Here is a 17,880-nt window from a genome sequence, read left to right as displayed (position 1 = left end):
TAGAAACGGGGTTTCACCATCTTGGCCAGGCTGGTCTTGAACTCCTGGCCTCGTAATCCACCCGCCTTGGCCTGTCAAAGTGCTGTGATTACAGGCATGAGCCATTGTGTCCAACTGCCAGAGGCCTGAGTGAGTTTGGGCACACTTTGTGTGATCGGGCAGAAGAAGGCCTTTGGGAAGTTTAGCTGAGGACAGGGCCTGCAAAGGTGATGGATAGTGGGGGCTGTCCTGGTCACCAGGCCCTGGGTCCTGCCCACCTGCTTGGTGCTCCCCACCCATCACTCATGATGCTGCCAAGCCCTCTGGGTATTGTGGCCAAATACCCTAGGAGAGAAGCTGATGAACTTTGTTTCTTGAAACACAGATTTCTTGGACATCCCTGAAAGGTCAATCATGAAAGTCAACCTGGTTTTCTCCCCCTTATTTGGGTTCAGAAATTAAAGTCCACGCACACAGGCAATAAGATGATATAGATAAGTGACATCATCACTCTGTTTCGGATGTTAACATGTCTAGGTGGGTTAGGGGTGATGTGAGATCACACAACCTTGTGCCACAAAGTGGAATTCCCAGGCCAGAGGGAGACATTTTCTTGCCATGTTATGATCTTATCATTGAGTTTAAAGGCAATCTTGTTTCATTTTGGATTCTTTCTTATGTTTATATCTTATAAGGGCACTTTGAATTTCCAAGCAAATAATAATTTGGAGTTAGCTTTTAATCATTGACTTCTAGCACAGTTATATGATCAGAAACATGCTGTGTGATCTGATTGCTCTAAAATATATTGAGATTTGCTGGAACAAAATAAGTCAGGTTAATTTTTGTAAATGTACCATGCATGCTTAAAATGAGTGTACCTACAAAATTTGTCCCTGAGATACAGGTTGATGGCCTGATGGCTACATGGATGTGATGGAGATGGTTTACTATTGGGACCTTCCGCATCCTGCTGATGTTTTGTTGCTTAGGATATGAATGGCTGAGCGGGGGCTGTAAAACCTAGCACTCTGCTTGGGTATGAGGTTCTTCCTGCCGTCCTGCCATCATTCGTTTTTTATGTTTTGTCACCAAGAGTGACTTTGAGGAATCCTGGGAGCTCAGGAAGGAAGGAGTGCCCAGAAGCAGGGACAGGGAGCTGGTTGGGGAGGACCAGAAATCAGGTTTGTGAAGGTTGCAGAGAGGACCTCTCCTTGGGAGGAGCATGGGGGGCTGAGATGGGGGAGGGGGCATTGGAATGGTGGGGCGCGTGTGGACCGTCCACTGTGAGGTGGCACCACTGACATCAGGGATTGGTGGAGAGGGAATATAAAATCCCAGGGTTGCTAAGAGAGGGCCCAGACCAAAGAAGGTTTGGCGGTTTGGCGGAAAGCAGAACCTTGGTCTCCATCTAACTGCTCCTAAGCCTCATGCTCCCTTGCCCTGCGCGTCCTGTTGCTTCCCTGATTGACCTTCTCCGTGACCTGTAGCTAAACCTTCCACCAGCGCTTGAGAACTTAATTTGAACCGGATCCTTTCCCAGACCCCTTTCTCCTCCTCCTCCTCCTCCTCTTCCACCTCCAGGTGCCCAACAGCCCTCTTCTCCTCCTTTCCCTTCCCTTCCCTCCCCTCCCCTCCCCTCCCCCTTCCCTCTGCCTCCCCATCCCCGTCCCCTTCCCTCCCCCTGCCCTAAGCCACCCCCACCTCTGTTCTGGCTGCCTCAGGGCGCCCTGAGAGGACCAGGACATGCCGGTGTGGTGGCTGCTCTTTTGGCTCCTCCTGCTGGGATTGATCAGCCATCACCCCACCTATGTGAGTAGAGCTGGACCCGCGGGGTTTCTTCCTTGTTCCCGGGCTGTGTCACGCGGCGTGAAATTACACGGCTCAGGCCTGTAATCCCAGCACTTTAGGGGGCGGAGGTGGGCAGATCACTTGAGTCCAGGAGTTGAAGACTAGCCAGGGCATCATAGCAAAACCCCATCTCTACAAAAAATTCCAAAAAAGATTAGTCGGGCCTGGTGGTTCATACCTGTTATCCCAGTTACTGGAGAGGCTGAGGTGGGAGGATCGCTTGGGCCTAAGAGCTGGAAGTTGCAGTTAGCCGAGATGATCCCGCTGCACTCTTGTCTCGAAAAAACAAAATGGACCAAAAGAAAGTGAAATATCATTTGATTTGTGTCATCTGGCTTGACGAGTTTTTTTTCTTTTTTTTTTTTTTTTAAGACAGTCTCACTCTGTTGCCCAGGCTGGAGTGCAGTGGCAAGATCTCGGCTCACTGCAACCTCCGCTTCCGGGGTTCAAGCAATTGTCCTGCCTCAGCCTCCTGAGTAGCTGGGATTACAAGCACAGACCACCATGCCTGGCTAATTTTTGTATTTTTAGTATAGACGGGGTTTCAGCATGTTCGCCAGGATAGTCTCCATCTCTCGACCTCGTGATCCACCTGCCTCAGTCTCCCAAAGTGCTGGGATTACAGGCGTGAGCCACCGCGCCCGGCCAAAATATATAACCTTAAGTGTAAGTTTACTAACTTTGGAAAGTACGTACACCAGCATAACCCAACCCCCGTTCAAGATCTACATTATTTTATTTTTATTATTTTTATTTTTATTTTATTATTACTATTTTTTTGAGACAGGGTTTCTCCCTTGTTGCCCAGGCTGGAGTGCAATGGCACAATATCCCTTGTTGCCCATTGGAGTACAGTGGTACAATATCAGGTCACCGCAACCTCTGCTTCCCAGGTTCGAGCAATTCTCCTGCCTCAGCCTCCTGAGTGGCTGGGATTACAGCCGTGTGCCACCACACCCAGTTAATTTTGTATTTTTAGTAGAGATAGGGTTTCTCCATGTTTGACCTTGAGGAACCCTGGGAGCTCAGGAAGGAAGGAGTGCCCAGAAGCAGGGACAGGGAGCTGGTTGGGGAGGACCAGAAATCAGGTTTGTGAAGGTTCCAGAGAGGACCTGTCCTTGGGAGGAGCGTGGGGGGCTGAGATGGGGGAGGGGGCATTGGAATGGCGGGGCGCGTGCAGACCGTCCATTGTGAGGCGGCACCACTGACATCAGGGATTGATGGAGAGGGAGTATAAAATCCCAGGGTTGCTAAGAGAGGGCCCAGACAGAAGAAGGTTTGGTGGTTTGGTGGAAAGCAGGACCTTGGTCTCCATCTAACTGCTTCTAAGCCTCACGCTCCCTTGCCCTGCGCGTCCTGTTGCTTCCCTGATTGACCTTCTCCGTGACCTGTAGCTAAACCTTCCACCAGCGCTTGAGAACTTAATTTGAACCGGATCCTTTCCCAGACCCCTTTCTCCTCCTCCTCCTCCTCCTCCTCCTCTTCCACCTCCAAGTGCCCAACAGCCCCCTTCTCCTCCTTTCCCTTCCCTTCCCTCCCCTCCCCTCCCCCTTCCCTCTGCCTCCCCATCCCCATCCCCTTCCCTCCCCCTGCTCTAAGCCACCCCCACCTCTGTCCTGGCCACCTCAGGGCGCCCTGAGAGGACCAGGACATGCCGGTGTGGTGGCTGCTCTTTTGGCTCCTCCTGCTGGGATTTATCAGCCATCACCCCACCTATGTGAGTAGACGCTGGACCCGCGGGGTTTCTTCCTTGTTCCCGGGCTGTGTCACGCGGCGTGAAATTACACAGCTCAGGCCCGTAATCCCAGCACTTTAGGGGGCGGAGGTGGGGAGATCACTTGAGTCCAGGAGTTGAAGACTAGCCAGGGCATCATAGCGAAACCCCATCTCTACAAAAAATTCCAAAAAAGATTAGTTGGGCCTGGTGGTTCATACCCGTTATCCCAGTTACCGGAGAGGCTGAGGTGGAAGGATCCCTTGGGCCTAAGAGCTGGAAGTTGCAGTTAGCTGAGATGGCCCCGCTGCACTCTTGTCTCGAAAAAACAAAATGGACCAAAAGAAAGTGAAATATCATTTGATTTGTGTCATCTGGCTTGACGACTTTTTTTTTTTTTTTTTTTTTTTTTTTAAGACAGTCTCACTCTGTTGCCCAGGCTGGAGTGCAGTGGCAAGATCTCGGCTCACTGCAACCTCCGCCTCCAGGGTTCAAGCAATTGTCCTGCCTCAGCCTCCTGAGTAGCTGGGATTACAAGCGCAGACCACCACGCCTGGCTAATTTTTGTATTTTTAGTATAGACGGGGTTTCACCATGTTCGCCAGGATAGTCTCCATCTCTCGACCTCGTGATCCACCTGCCTCAGTCTCCCAAAGTGCTGGGATTACAGGCGTGAGCCACCACACCCGGCCAAAATATATAACCTTAAGTGTAAGTTTACTAACTTTGGAAAGTACGTACACCAGCATAACCCAACCCCCGTTCAAGATCTACATTATTTTAATTTTATTATTTTTATTTTTATTTTATTATTACTATTTTTTTGAGACAGGGTTTCTCCCTTGTTGCCCAGGCTGGAGTGCAATGGCACAATATCCCTTGTTGCCCATTGGAGTACAGTGGTACAATATCAGGTCACTGCAACCTCTGCTTCCCAGGTTCGAGCAATTCTCCTGCCTCAGCCTCCTGAGTGGCTGGGATTACAGCCGTGTGCCACCACACCCAGTTAATTTTGTATTTTTAGTAGAGATAGGGTTTCTCCATGTTTGACCTTGAGGAACCCTGGGAGCTCAGGAAGGAAGGAGTGCCCAGAAGCAGGGACAGGGAGCTGGTTGGGGAGGACCAGAAATCAGGTTTGTGAAGGTTCCAGAGAGGACCTGTCCTTGGGAGGAGCATGGGGGGCTGAGATGGGGGAGGGGGCATTGGAATGGCGGGGCGCGTGCAGACCGTCCATTGTGAGGCGGCACCACTGACATCAGGGATTGATGGAGAGGGAGTATAAAATCCCAGGGTTGCTAAGAGAGGGCCCAGACAGAAGAAGGTTTGGTGGTTTGGTGGAAAGCAGAACCTTGGTCTCCATCTAACTGCTTCTAAGCCTCACGCTCCCTTGCCCTGCGCGTCCTGTTGCTTCCCTGATTGAACTTCTCCGTGACCTGTAACTAAACCTTCCACCAGCGCTTGAGAACTTAATTTGAACCGGATCCTTTCCCAGACCCCTTTCTCCTCCTCCTCCTCCTCCTCCTCTTCCACCTCCAAGTGCCCAACAGCCCCCTTCTCCTCCTTTCCCTTCCCTTCCCTGCCCTCCCCTCCCCCTTCCCTCTGCCTCCCCATCCCCATCCCCTTCCCTCCCCCTGCTCTAAGCCACCCCCACCTCTGTCCTGGCCACCTCAGGGCGCCCTGAGAGGACCAGGACATGCCGGTGTGGTGGCTGCTCTTTTGGCTCCTCCTGCTGGGATTTATCAGCCATCACCCCACCTATGTGAGTAGACGCTGGACCCGCGGGGTTTCTTCCTTGTTCCCGGGCTGTGTCACGCGGTGTGAAATTACACAGCTCAGGCCTGTAATCCCAGCACTTTAGGGGGCCGAGGTGGGCAGATCACTTGAGTCCAGGAGTTGAAGACTAGCCAGGGCATCATAGCGAAACCGCATCTCTACAAAAAATTCCAAAAAAGATTAGTCGGGCCTGGTGGTTCATACCTGTTATCCCAGTTACCGGAGAGGCTGAGGTGGAAGGATCCTTGGGCCTAAGAGCTGGAAGTTGCAGTTAGCCGAGATGCCCCCGCTGCACTCTTGTCTTGAAAAAACAAAATGGACCAAAAGAAAGTGAAATATCATTTGATTTGTGTCATCTGGCTTGACGACTTTTTTTTTTTTTTTTTAAGACAGTCTCACTCTGTTGCCCAGGCTGGAGTGCAGTGGCAAGATCTCGGCTCACTGCAACCTCCGCTTCCGGGGTTCAAGCAATTGTCCTGCCTCAGCCTCCTGAGTGGCTGGGATTACAGCCGTGTGCCACCACGCCCAGCTAATTTTGTATTTTTAGTAGAGATAGGATTTCTCCATGTTGGTCAGGCTGGTTGTGAACTCCCGACCTCAGGTGATCCGCCCGCCTCGGCCTCCCAAAGCATTGGGATTACAGGCGTAAACCACGGTGCCCAGCGAAGATCTAACTATTACATCACCCCAGATAGTGAACTCTCACTCTTCCCGGCCAGTCTGTTTCTTATGATGGGTTAGCTTGCTTATTCTGGAATTTCGCGTATACAGATGCATGCCATGCCATAGGTACTCTTTTGTGTCTGCCTTCTTCTGCTCAACACCATGTTTCTGAATCATTACCTTTGTTGTATGGTTCTCTAACTGCATCATTTGCATTTCAGACTCAGCATATGCTGAGTTCAACCTGTTGAAGGGCTATCTCTGTTTAATTCACCATCTTGAAAGAAACATTTAAAATTGAGATGTTTTCAAAAATATATAGTTAAATCCTGAGGAATCGATGTAGAAATGCTATCACAAGCTGTCTGAACTTACTCAGGGGAAGTCTTCGTCTTCACTCACATAAGAGTCTAATGGAATGAATATCAACAATCTTAGAGAAATCCCACACACTTCATGCCATTTTCATGATCTGCACCTTGGTATTTTTTTTTTTTTTTTTTTTTTTTTTGGAAACGGGGTCTCACTCTGTCACCCAGGCTGAAGTGCAGTGGTGCAATCTCGGCTCACTGCAACCTCTGCCTCCCCGGTTCAAGTGATTCTTCTGCCTCAGCCTGCCGAGTAGCTGGAACTATAGGCACGTGCCACCAGGCCCTGCTAATTTTTTGTATTTTTAATAGAGATGGGGTTTCACCATGTTAGCTAGGATGGTCTCAATCTCCTGATCTCGTGATCCAGCCACCACGGCTTCCCAAATTGCTGGGATTACAAGCATGAGCCACCGCGCCCGGCCCACCTTGTTAATTTTTAAGCACTAAAATTTGATACTTATTTGTGAATGAAGTAATCCCTTCTTTTTTTTTTTTTTTTTTTACTTATGCTGAGCTTTAAATGACAAAGATTCACATAATCCAAGAGAGAAGTATTATTTAGAGGGATTCTTTTATCATATGATATATAATAAATGCATCCAATGTTACATGTCAATTTAAAAAACAAGTAAATAACTTTAAAGAAAAGATAACTACTAGCCAGGCGCGGTGGCTCACACCTGTATTCCCAGCACTTTGGGAGGCCGAGGCAGGTAGATCATGAGGTCAGGAGTTGGAGACCAGCCTGGCCAACATGGTGAAACCCTGTCTCTACTAAAAATACAAAATTTAGCCGAGCACGGTGGCAGGCAACTGTAATCCCAGTTACTCAGTAGGCTGAGGCAGGAGAATCGCTTGAACCCGGGAGGCAGAGGTTGCAGTGACCTGAGATCATGCCACTGCAATCTAGCCTGGGTAACAGAGCAAGACTTTGTCTCAAAACAGAAAAGAAAAGATAAGATAATTACTTTATACTTAGCTTGTCTTACCCATGAGTGATGGGCTGCATGTGGCCCAGGACAGTTTTGAATGCAGTTCAACACAAATTTGTAAACTTTCTTAAAACATTATGAGATTTTGGCCAGGTGCAGTGGCTCTTGCCTCTAATCCCAGCACTTTGGGAGGCTGAGGTGGGCAGATTACCTGAGGTCAGGAGTTTGAGACCACCCTGGCCAACATGGCAAAACCCCATCTCCACAAAAAATACAAAAATTTGCTGAGTGCACTGTCAGGCACCTATACTCCCAGCTACTCAGGAGGCTGAGGCAGGAGAATCACTTGAACCTGAGAGGCAGAGGTTGCAATGAGCCGAGAGCATGCCACTGCACTCCAGCCTGGGTGACAGAGTGAGACCCCATCTCAAAAACAAACAACAAACAAAAACAAAAGCAAAAAAATGGCAGGGCACGGTGGCTCACACCTGTAATCCCAGCACTTTGGGAGAGCGAGGCAGGCAGATCGCCTGTCAGGAGTTTGAGACCAGCCTGGCCAACATGGTGAAACCTCATCTCTACTAAAAATACAAAAATTAGTCAGGCATGGTGGCAGAGACCTGTAATCTCAGCTACTCGGGAGGCTGAGGGAGGAGAATGGCTTGAGCCCAGGAGCTGGAGGTTGCAGTGAGCCAGGATTGCACCACTGCACTCCAGCCTGGACGACTGAGCGGAGTGGAACACTGTCTCCAAAAAAAAAAAAAAAAAAAAAGAGTTTTTTTTAGATCATCAGCTATTGTTAGTGTTAGTGTATGTTATGTGTGGCTCAAGACAACTTTGCTTCTTTTAATATAGCCAGGGAAGCCAAAAGATTGGATATCCCTGCTTTATACCAAGAAGGACGACACCCCACATTTGCAATGCCTAAAAACACTACCAGCCATCTGAAAAACATGAGACTTCTAACTTCTGTTCTTTTTTGTAGCAGTGGAATCCCACGGTGATATCTGAGGGATGTGGTTACCTTTTGGAGGAGGTTGACGGTTTCTAAGGATGATTCTTTCTGAGTGAAATATTGTCAGTGTCATTGACCTTTTCATTATTTCAACTATTATTATTCCAGGTTATCAATTCTCTGCCTGATGATTTTCATCCTGGGACTGACTTTTGTGGAATTCCTTGGATAGTTATCATTATTGTGTTTCTGGGAATTTCTACACTTGCCATTTTCCTCTGGAAAACTAGCCTTTGTGTGAGTATACTAACTTTCTGTAGAGGTATACTTGTAATCACAAATAAGAATAAATTATTTAAAACAATTCACGTTTCTGGACTTCATTATGAATATGTGGTTTTACCCAAAAAATCAGGGAAATGATTTATTAGCATAAGAATTATGAAAATATTTGCCATTTACATTATGAAAATTAAATAGGTTGGTGTTTGTTTAATAAAATGTCAACAGAGCTTTTGGTCAAAAATAACTTTTTTTAACCTTAGTGTTATTTATCAGAAATGGAGTATGAGGTTTCATCACTTAAATAGGAAATTGTTTCTAAACTCTTCTGCTTTATAGTTCTAGCATATGGGTGGAAGGAAAGCTTCCAGTCTCCTCTCTGAAGATTCACTGCAGAAATGAGCTGACAACAGACAGCTTAACAGGAGAAGAAAAACATAGAACAGGCATAAACATGGGAACCAGCTGAAAAATGAGACTGCTAGAAGGGCCGGATGGTTGATGCTTAAAGAGCACCCTCTTCTGAGGGGAGAGGGAGATAGATGGAGATGTAGGCCATTTAGAGGGGCAGCAAATGATTTTTAGGGGAAATGGAAGAGCTCAAGGAACAAACAATTGGCCTGAGACAAAGTTCCTCTGAGGTCATAGGGATGAGGTGCCAAACTGCCAGAAGGTGAAGGGCAGAACTGCACTGCGTCTCATGATGCAGAGAAAGCCCCAGAGAATCTCTTAGAACTGCCCTCCAGAGAATCAATGAAAAGTGTGTCTGGGCAGGGTAATTTTGAATGACATCATTCAAAGTGCATGTTCACAGTTGCAACTGGAGAGAGATCAGTATGTCAAAAGTCTGTACTTGGTAAGAATTTGGCTGCTAAGTTGTGCCATAATTTGTCTTTTGAGCCTTTTTTCCATTGGGTAAGTTGAGCTCTACATTTTCTCTTGCCATTCATGGCAGTAAAAATGTGGTTGTCTGGGGGCTGAACCTCCTTCTGAACAATGATCCAAGATAAAAGTACTAATACCACAATGCTTTTTTATGTTCAAGGGAAGAGGAAGTATGTTTCAGTTTTACTACCTAGATAATTACACGTCATTTGGCACTGCCTTTCAAGATATGTAGAAAACAGAAAATATATGAGTTATGAAGATATCGAGGCACATTTAACATTCTCTATGCCACTTAGTCCTGAAGAGAGAATTTTCGGTATAAATTGGAGGAAGTTTTTTTTTTTTCCCCCAGCCCCGAGATGAGTCTCCCTGTGTTGCCCAGGCTGGAGTATAATGGTGTGATCTTGGCTCACTGCAACCTCCACCTCCTGGCTTCAAGCGATTCCCCTGCCTCAGCCTCTCAAGTAGCTGGGATTACAGGTGCCCACCACCATGCCCAGCTAATTTTTGTATTTTTAGTAGAGTCGGGGTTTTACCATGTTGGCCAGGCTAGTCTCAAAACCCGACCTCAAATGATCCGCCTGCCTCAGCCTCCCAAAGTGCTGGGATTACAAGCGTGAGCTGGGATTACAAGCATGATTCCCACGTGAGCCGGGGGAAGTTTTTAAATTTACCGCTTTTTAAAAATTCCATTGAGGAAAGTTCAGTTGAGCTGTTGGACTTGGACAACTTCACACCTTCTCATCTTTGTCCTTATCATCTAGTCATCTATACCACTACCTCCTAAGCAGGGACATCATGGGTGCCATGAAGCATTCATGCATGATGGCATTTCCTTGCTTCTGATTTCTTCATGTGTTTGACATTCCTCCTAGCTCCAAACTGGGCCAGCTACCTTTCCTATGAAATCTAGCAGTAGCTGTGGGATAGATGTGGTTGCTCTTTCATCTTTTTAGATTACCCGTGCTTCTCTCAAAATCCTAGTACATGTTTTGTTTTTTATCCTATGTGCAGAAATCAGAAAAGAACAAATTCTGCAAAGAATTTGAAAGATATTATTTCAGGCCAGGTGTGGTGGCTCATGCCTGTAATCCCAGCACTTTGGGAGGCTGAGGCAGGTGGATCACTTGAGGTCAGGAGTTCAAGACCAGATGGGCCAACATGGTGCAACCCCATCTCTACTAAAAAGACAAAAATTAGCCAGGCATGGTAGCGGGCACCCGTAATCCCAGCTACTTGGGAGGCTGAGGCACAAGAATCGCTTGAATCTGGGAGGTGGAGGTTGCCGTGAGCCAAGGTAGCGCCACCGCACTTCAGCATGGGTGAGAGTGACACTCCATCTCAAAAAAAAAAAAAAAGTTATTTCAATAACTACCTCAGGAGATTCATAGGTATCTGACCCATTTCTGAGATGGGATTTGCATTGCATTTTAGCTATGATGAGAACAAATATTTAATATCTTAGAAGATTAAAAGCATACTGTGATAATATGGAAATCTTGGTGGGAATTCAGTCGTTAGTGAGAATGTTTTGCGTTAGGTTCAAACCAGCCTCAATGAAGCTGATGTGAGGGAAGGGAAAGTGGACTCTGAGTAGAGCAGGGATAGAAGGAAGATGCTCCAGTGCAGACCAGGAAGGAGCAGGGGGTGAAATGTTAGAAATTCTAGAACTCGGAGAGCTGAAGGTAATTACTTCCTTTTCAAGTTGTGAAACATGTTAACCTGTGGTAAAATACTTATAACATGATAATTACCATCTAACCGTGTTGAAGTGTACAGTTCAGTTGTGTGAAGTATATTCATGTTTTTTTTTTTGTTTTTTTTTTTTTTTTTTTTTTTTTGAGATGGAGTCTCTGTCACCAGGCTGGAGTGCAGTGGTGTGATCTCGGCTCACTGCAACCTCTGCCTCCCGGGTTCAAGCAGTTCTCCTGCCTCAGCCTCCCGAGTAGCTGGGACTACAGGCGTGCGCCACCATGCTCAGCTAATTTTTGCATTTTTAGTAGAGACGGGGTTTCACCATGTTGGCCAGGATGGTCTCCGTCTCTTGACCTTGTGATTCACCTGCCTCAGCCTCCCAAAGTGCTGGGATTACAGGCGTGAGCTACCGCACCTGGCCTATTTTTTTTTTTTTTTTGAGACAGAGTTTCAATCTTGTTGCCCAGGTTGGAGTGCAATGGCACAATCTCAGCTCACTACAACATTTTCCTCCTGGGTTCAAGTGATTCTCCTGCCTCAGCCTCCCGAGTAGTTGGGATTACAGGCATGCACCACCTCCCGGTGATCTTGGCTCACTGCAACTTCCGCCTCCCGGCTTCAAATGGTTCTTTGCCTCAGCCTCCCGAGTAGCTCGGATTACAGGTGCCCGCAGCCATGCCCGGCTAATTTTTGTATTTTTAGTAGAGACGGGGTTTCACCATCTTGGCCAGCTGGTCTTGAACTCCTGACCCCGTGATCCACCCACCTCGGCCTCCCAAAGTGCTGGGATTATAGGCATGAGCCAGCGTGCCCAGCCGTCATTCTTAAATTATTATTTCCTAGGTGTCTTTCCTCAAGACTGTCTTAAAGTCACAAAATGTACATGACGGATCCAAGGATGTACAGCGGAAAGCCTGGAGGTCCAATAGCCGTAGCCGGGAAGGTATGGCTCTGTTGGAGTCCCCATAGTGTGGAAATGAGTTTGCCCTGGAAAGGGAAAGAACAGCTTCTTGCCCTCAGGTTTCTCACCTTCTCCTCTCCTCACCCTCACCAAGGGCCGAGGTCCATTTGTATGCACACAAAGAAAAGGGTTTCTTCCTTTCCAGGAATTAAATTTGGCCGGGAAGACCTCTTTACTTCATGGAGACATATGGAAGCCAAAGTTCCAGCTGAAGTCCGTAAGGTGACAAGGAAGGTCAACAGTCATTACAAAATCAATGGACAGAGGAAGACTGCCGAGGAAGAGTAAGATGTGCCTTGACACAAATACTGTTGTTATGAACCACGTGCCAATCAAAGTAGACAACTGTAAAGTCCTTGAGAATATTTTCTACAATATTTGTGGCAAATTCAGTGGGTTCAAAATTGAGTTTGTCCTTTCTGCTTGATTAGTTTAATCCGCATAATTCCTTTCCTTTCCTACATTCTTGTTTGTAATTTTTTCGGGGGAAGAGGAGGTGCTAGTACTGGCATTGGTTTTCCTTTCTCTTTTTTTTTTCCTGAGATGGAGCTTTGCTCTTGTTGCCCAGGCTGTAGTGCAATGGCAGAATCTCGACTCACTGCCTTTTGGGTTCAAGCAATTCTCCTGCCTCAGCCTCCCAAGTAGCTGGGATTACAGGTGCCCACCACCATGCCCAGCTAATTTTTGTATTTTTACTAGAGATGGGGTTTTGCCATGTTGTCCAGGCTGGTCTCGAACTTCTGACCTCAGGTGATCCACCCGCCTCAGGCTCCCAAAGTGCTGGATTAGAGGTGTGAGCCACCATACCCAGCCTTTTTTTTTTTTTAAATTTTGAGATAGAGTCTCACTCTGTCGCCAGGCTGGAGTGCTATGGCCCAATATTGGCTCACTGCAACCTCTGCCTCCCAGGTTGAAGCAATTCTGCCTCAGCCTCCCGAGTAGCTTGGATTACAGGTGTGTGCCACCACAGTCAGCCAATTTTTTTTTTTTTTTTTTTTTTTGAGACAGAGTCTCACTCTGTCACCCAGGCTAGAGTGCAGTGGTGTGATCTTGGCTCACTGCAACCTCCGCCTCCCAGGTTCAAGTGATTCTTATCCCTCAGCCTCTTGAGTAGCTGGGACTACAGGCATATGCCACCATGCCCGGATAATTTTTGTATTTTTAGTAGAGGTGGGGTTTCACCATATTGGCCAGGCTGGTCTAGAACTCCTGACATCATGATCTGCACACCTTGGCCTCCCAATGTGCTGGGATTACAGGCGTGAGCCACTGTGCCCAGCCCAATTTTTGTATTTTTAGTAAAGACCGGGGTTCACCATGTTGGCCAGGCTAGTCTTGAACTCATGACCTCAGGTGATCCGCCTGCGTCTGCCTCCCAGCGTGAGCCACTGCTCCCAGCCTGGATTGTTGAATTCAATGCTTGGCTCACCTCCAGATTCATTTTCAGTCTTTCACGTTTTGGTCGTATTACATTGTATTTTGCTGCCATATGACTGATCTTTTTTTGTTAAATGTGAGATACTTGTTAAAAAATATTTAGCAATGAATTGAGGCCTAGTAGCATGTTATCTTGTTGCAGAAGAGATGGGAGTCTACTTCTGGGGGATGGTCGGGGTCCTCCATACAGGCTGCAATTGAGGTCGTCAGTGCAGGCTTAGTCCCTACAAAGACCAGGGTATTTCCTATCCACCTCTGTTCTGATGTGTGACTCTTCTGGGTCTCAACCAGAGCCAGTGGACTTCAGTACGGGTCGCTTTCATTGGCAGACTCTCAATCCACTTGTTTTTCATCTAATCGCATGCATGTGTACAAAAGCTGCTCTGCTTCTTTGCATCTCAGTAGTCCCTTCTGGAATTCAGCAATGAAACTCAGGGAAATGGGTTCCAAATGCAAGGCTGACTTTCGTCCTGGGTTTCCTTCTTCTCCATCTTGACCTCATGTCTGTTTACTGCCATGTTAGCAATTTGATGTATTCAATCATGGGTTTTATATTCTGTTTGGTGTCCCCCATCGTTCTCATCGGAGATCGGAAGCTTCAGATGCACTTATGTCAACTCAAGATTAGAATGCTTCCTTAGCTTCCTTCCAGAATCAGGTTTTGTGTTTGTAGTTCCCAAGTGCACAGCAGGAGTAGTGAGGTCCTCACTGGCTTCTCATTTGCATTAATCTGTGAGCTCATTTAGCGTGGGGACAGGACCCTGCTCCCATTGCATTCTCAGCACCTCACCACACACTCCTTATTTGAGGCCACTCCAGACAGCATGTGCTGAAGGATGCCCTGTGGTCAGAAACAAGTTCATTAACTTTCTCTTTGAAGTGTTTTTGTCCCTGTTTCGTAGCATTCTGGGAATTTTACACATCCTTCTTATAAAACCAAGTATCAGGTGAGGTCCTTAGGATCAGGAGCATGAATCAAGTGGTGTGAGGGCAACACAGCACACTTACCTTTTTAGGCCATTTCCTTTTTCTGCCCTCACTCTCTGTGAACTGAACCTTGTTAAAGTCAGTCAACACCAGGGTGGAGGGTTTGCAGTTGTCATCTATTTTCAGGACATAACACCCTGACTTAGGAGCCATTCCGATCATTTCTAATTCAATAGATGCGCCCAGCATTCAGATTGCCTTTTCTCTCAACCAGGATCTTTAAAGTCGATGACAAGAGTTCCAGTCCTGAATCATGGCAAAGTGCAGTAGTGAACTGCAGGGTTAATGACACCATATTCTGGAAGGATCTCTCTATGGCTGATGGTCTCAGTTCCGGCATCAGCCTCTGACTGAGAATCAGGTCTCCCACAGGAGGAGGCAGATGAGGAGCAATCCTCTGCTTCCGATGGAGTTAGTTGTGATGAGTTGGTGAGGTCTGGTTTTTCACACTGAACTAAAATGAGCTTTCGCTGTGTCAAGCACAAGACTGACCCCAGAGACACACATAGTGCACCTCATAGAAGCTTTTAATAGTCTTTATATTTACTAAAGAATAGGACTAACTATAGAACTATGAAGATGAGCTAGAAATGACAGGTGACTTGCCAGCAGGCCAGAGTGTGATATTTCTTTGTCCCTCAATGAGAGGGGTCAATTCTCCCTTTGGTTGTGAGAATCAGTTGGTTCATTTATGGGAAGGTTGCAGGGGGGATCTTTGAATCACAGCCTTCAGATGCCAGAAGGGCAGAGGGAATCCCACACGGGCTGGTGGATCATGTGTGTGCATTTCCCTCCCTTCCAATCTCAGGAAACAAAACATGAAAGAATGTGAGCAAGCAGAAAATGAGAGGCAGCTATCAGAGGCAGAGGAGAATGGGAAATTGGATATGAAAGAAATACACACCCAACTGTGAGTTGAGAAACTGAACCCCACCCTCTTAGGAAACCCCCATTGGAATGTTGTTTTTAACCTTTGTACAATGTTTAGACCCAGTCAATGCAGAAATAGAAACAAATGGTCAGAAGACATATCCAGAGAGAGAGAGAGAGAGTTGACAAAACAGAAAACAAAGTACCTTAAGATTTACCAGTGACCAAAAGATGTGAAGTAGCAAAACGTCTCCTGACCCCATTGCCAGCTAGACTGTGTGGAAACTCAGTTACCAGCTATTCTAGGGGTGGAGTGAGTTGTTGTCATCCTTAGGAAAGTGTGTTGTTGTAGGATCAACCACATCCTTCAAAAGGACTATGCCTGTTTATAAGCCCAGCTGTTTCTGCCCTGTGAAACACGGAAAGGATATTAATACAAAGAGAATAGAGCTTTATGATAAAAGATGCTCAATGAAGGATGAATTAGGGATATACTGAGAATGGGGAAGGAAATTGTCAACTCAGAAGTCAGCAGGCAATAAGCAAAAGAGGAGGAATCAATACAGCAACAGTTTGGATCAGACTGTACTGTTTTTGTTTTTGTTTTTGTTATTTTTTTCTGAGGTGGAGTCTCACTCTGTCACCCAGCCTGGAGTGCAATGACGTGATCTTGGCTCACTGTAACCTCCGCCTCCTAGGTTCAAGTGATTCCCCTGCCTCAGCCTCCCAAGTAGCTGGGATTACAGGTGCCTGCCACCACGCCCGGCTAATTCTTTGTATTTTTAGTAGAGATGGGGTTTCACCGTATTAGCCACGATGTTCTCAATCTCCTGACCTCGTGATCCACCCGCCTCGGCCTCCCAGAGTGCTGGGATTACAGGCGTCAGCCACCGCGACCGGCTCAGACTGTACTCTTACAGCCATCTGAAATACGTTTTCTAGGTATAGATAGATTGTGTAAGGGTACAGTTGTGAGGATAACAGAAACATGGCAGATTATTTAAAGTCATCCTGAAAGTGGTGCTTTATCTGATGAAAGTGATTGTAATCCATAGGCAACCGTTTCAACGCACGCAAGAGTTGCAGCGGTGGGAAGAGGACTACTACAGATGCAAAGTAAGGAGCTTCCTCCCCGCAGTTGCAGGATAGTTCAGTGCTGATGCAGATGATGCCACTGCCCTTAGACTCTCTCAACATTCAATTTCTCATGTGTTGGCTTTTTCAGATCACCGCTTCTGCAAGAAAGCCTCTTGCCAACTCGGGAAGTTTGTTTGTTTTCCTTGCTTTTGGACATAGTCTGCCAGGTCAGGACATGGATGTATTTTTCTCCCCACACCTCTGTGCTCAAGCCTTGCAAAGGTGGATGGCAGAGAGGAAGGCTGCCTACAAGCGGCACAGGTAGGTCATTGTGATGGACATTTTAAAGGATGTTTTTGTTTTGAGATACAGCTTTGAGCATCTAGTAAAGAACTTGGTGTTTTAATTCTTCAAGTCAATTCTTTCTATGTCTTCTAGGTGTGAAATGAGGCAAAAGCAGAGAGTGCCAGAGAGACACATGAGTCAGGAGCCAGTCCAGGGACGACCGGGCCTAGAGAACCCTTTCTGGAGGGGTAGGAGCTTGCTGTGAAGGCAGCCGCTTAATTGGTGCTGCACAATCCACACACCTTGCTTCTCCTTTTGGGGATGAGGGCTCGGGTGGGGTGATTGTTATGTTTCCTGGAAACAATTCCAAGCACTTATAAAGAGAACAGTTGTTTCGCTGGGTGGCAGGACACTATTTTTCTCAGGTGCCCGAGCTGAATGGCTCTTGGCTAGTCCCCTGTGAATGGTGGAGCTCAGGCCGCTCCACTGACTGTGGACGTTGCCCCACCCTGATGTCTTGGTTACTTTTAACTGAGGAATTGAGCCTAGAAGGCAGGTGGGCCAGCTCCCCTTTCCACCTTCACTCAGTGTGAAGGATTTATTTTTCTTTCACTTGAGAAAACAATAATAACACTTTAGAATGGGAGCCACATGGGCTGATGAGAGCACAGATTTTCTGGCCATGTCTTCATGGATCAATATTGTAGCTTGAGATCTGCTTTAAGAAAAGAAGCATTTATTTACACTTTTTGGAACTTCCTTCATTCTTTTTGTTTAAGTTGTTTATTGTCAACTATATAACTCCATTAGTAAGTTAGATTTCTATGTAATCCTACTCCTCTAACATTTGAAGTGTAACCCTAAAACTTTCCAGTTAATTTCTGTAGCTCTTACCTTTTCTCATGACTGTTCATCTCTTTATGTCCATTTCTGTTAATAAGTATTGATAATACCTGGCCAGGTATGAAAGTTAGATTAACTATGAATCCACAGAATTTTAAATGTCCCTATGGCTTGAAGAAGAGGAGCAGTGCTGTTCCTGTCCAGGGTTTATTGATATTCTTCCAACCATGGCTGTTCCTATTTTAATTTTGAGTCTGTGCTCACATGATGAGTGATTTCCTCTGATATGTACTGATTTAGAGCTCATTTCCAGCTGG

General features: G+C 46.6%; 1 protein-coding gene across 11 annotated transcripts in view; it reads left to right on the top strand.

Annotated features, from left to right (window-relative positions):
* The first annotated feature begins 1,339 nt into the window (after nucleotides 1–1,339).
* LOC129016240 (nuclear pore complex-interacting protein family member A5-like) overlaps nucleotides 1,340–17,880 on the top strand; it is a 31,254-nt gene continuing 14,713 nt past the window's right edge. For 3 of the 11 annotated variants that reach the window (XM_063654682.1, XM_063654680.1, XM_063654681.1), the window contains exons 1-8: nucleotides 5,228–5,303; nucleotides 8,407–8,535; nucleotides 11,947–12,046; nucleotides 12,210–12,348; nucleotides 15,297–15,398; nucleotides 16,414–16,474; nucleotides 16,584–16,756; nucleotides 16,874–16,968. In XM_063654682.1, the coding sequence (XP_063510752.1) occupies nucleotides 5,238–5,303; nucleotides 8,407–8,535; nucleotides 11,947–12,046; nucleotides 12,210–12,348; nucleotides 15,297–15,398; nucleotides 16,414–16,474; nucleotides 16,584–16,756; nucleotides 16,874–16,968 (865 nt within the window). In that variant the 5' untranslated portion in view covers nucleotides 5,228–5,237. Of the gene's footprint in view, nucleotides 1,792–3,094; nucleotides 3,548–4,397; nucleotides 5,304–8,406; nucleotides 8,536–11,946; nucleotides 12,047–12,209; nucleotides 12,349–15,296; nucleotides 15,399–16,413; nucleotides 16,475–16,583; nucleotides 16,757–16,873; nucleotides 16,969–17,880 lie in introns of those variants that run through there. The other 8 variants (XM_063654675.1, XM_063654673.1, XM_063654679.1 and 5 more) reach the window with 6 other exon arrangements.

The sequence above is a fragment of the Pongo pygmaeus genome, chromosome 18 (genome assembly GCF_028885625.2).
Source record: "Pongo pygmaeus isolate AG05252 chromosome 18, NHGRI_mPonPyg2-v2.0_pri, whole genome shotgun sequence".
Taxonomy (NCBI): Eukaryota; Metazoa; Chordata; class Mammalia; order Primates; family Hominidae; genus Pongo; species Pongo pygmaeus.
This window is presented reverse-complemented; position numbering and strand designations above follow the sequence as displayed.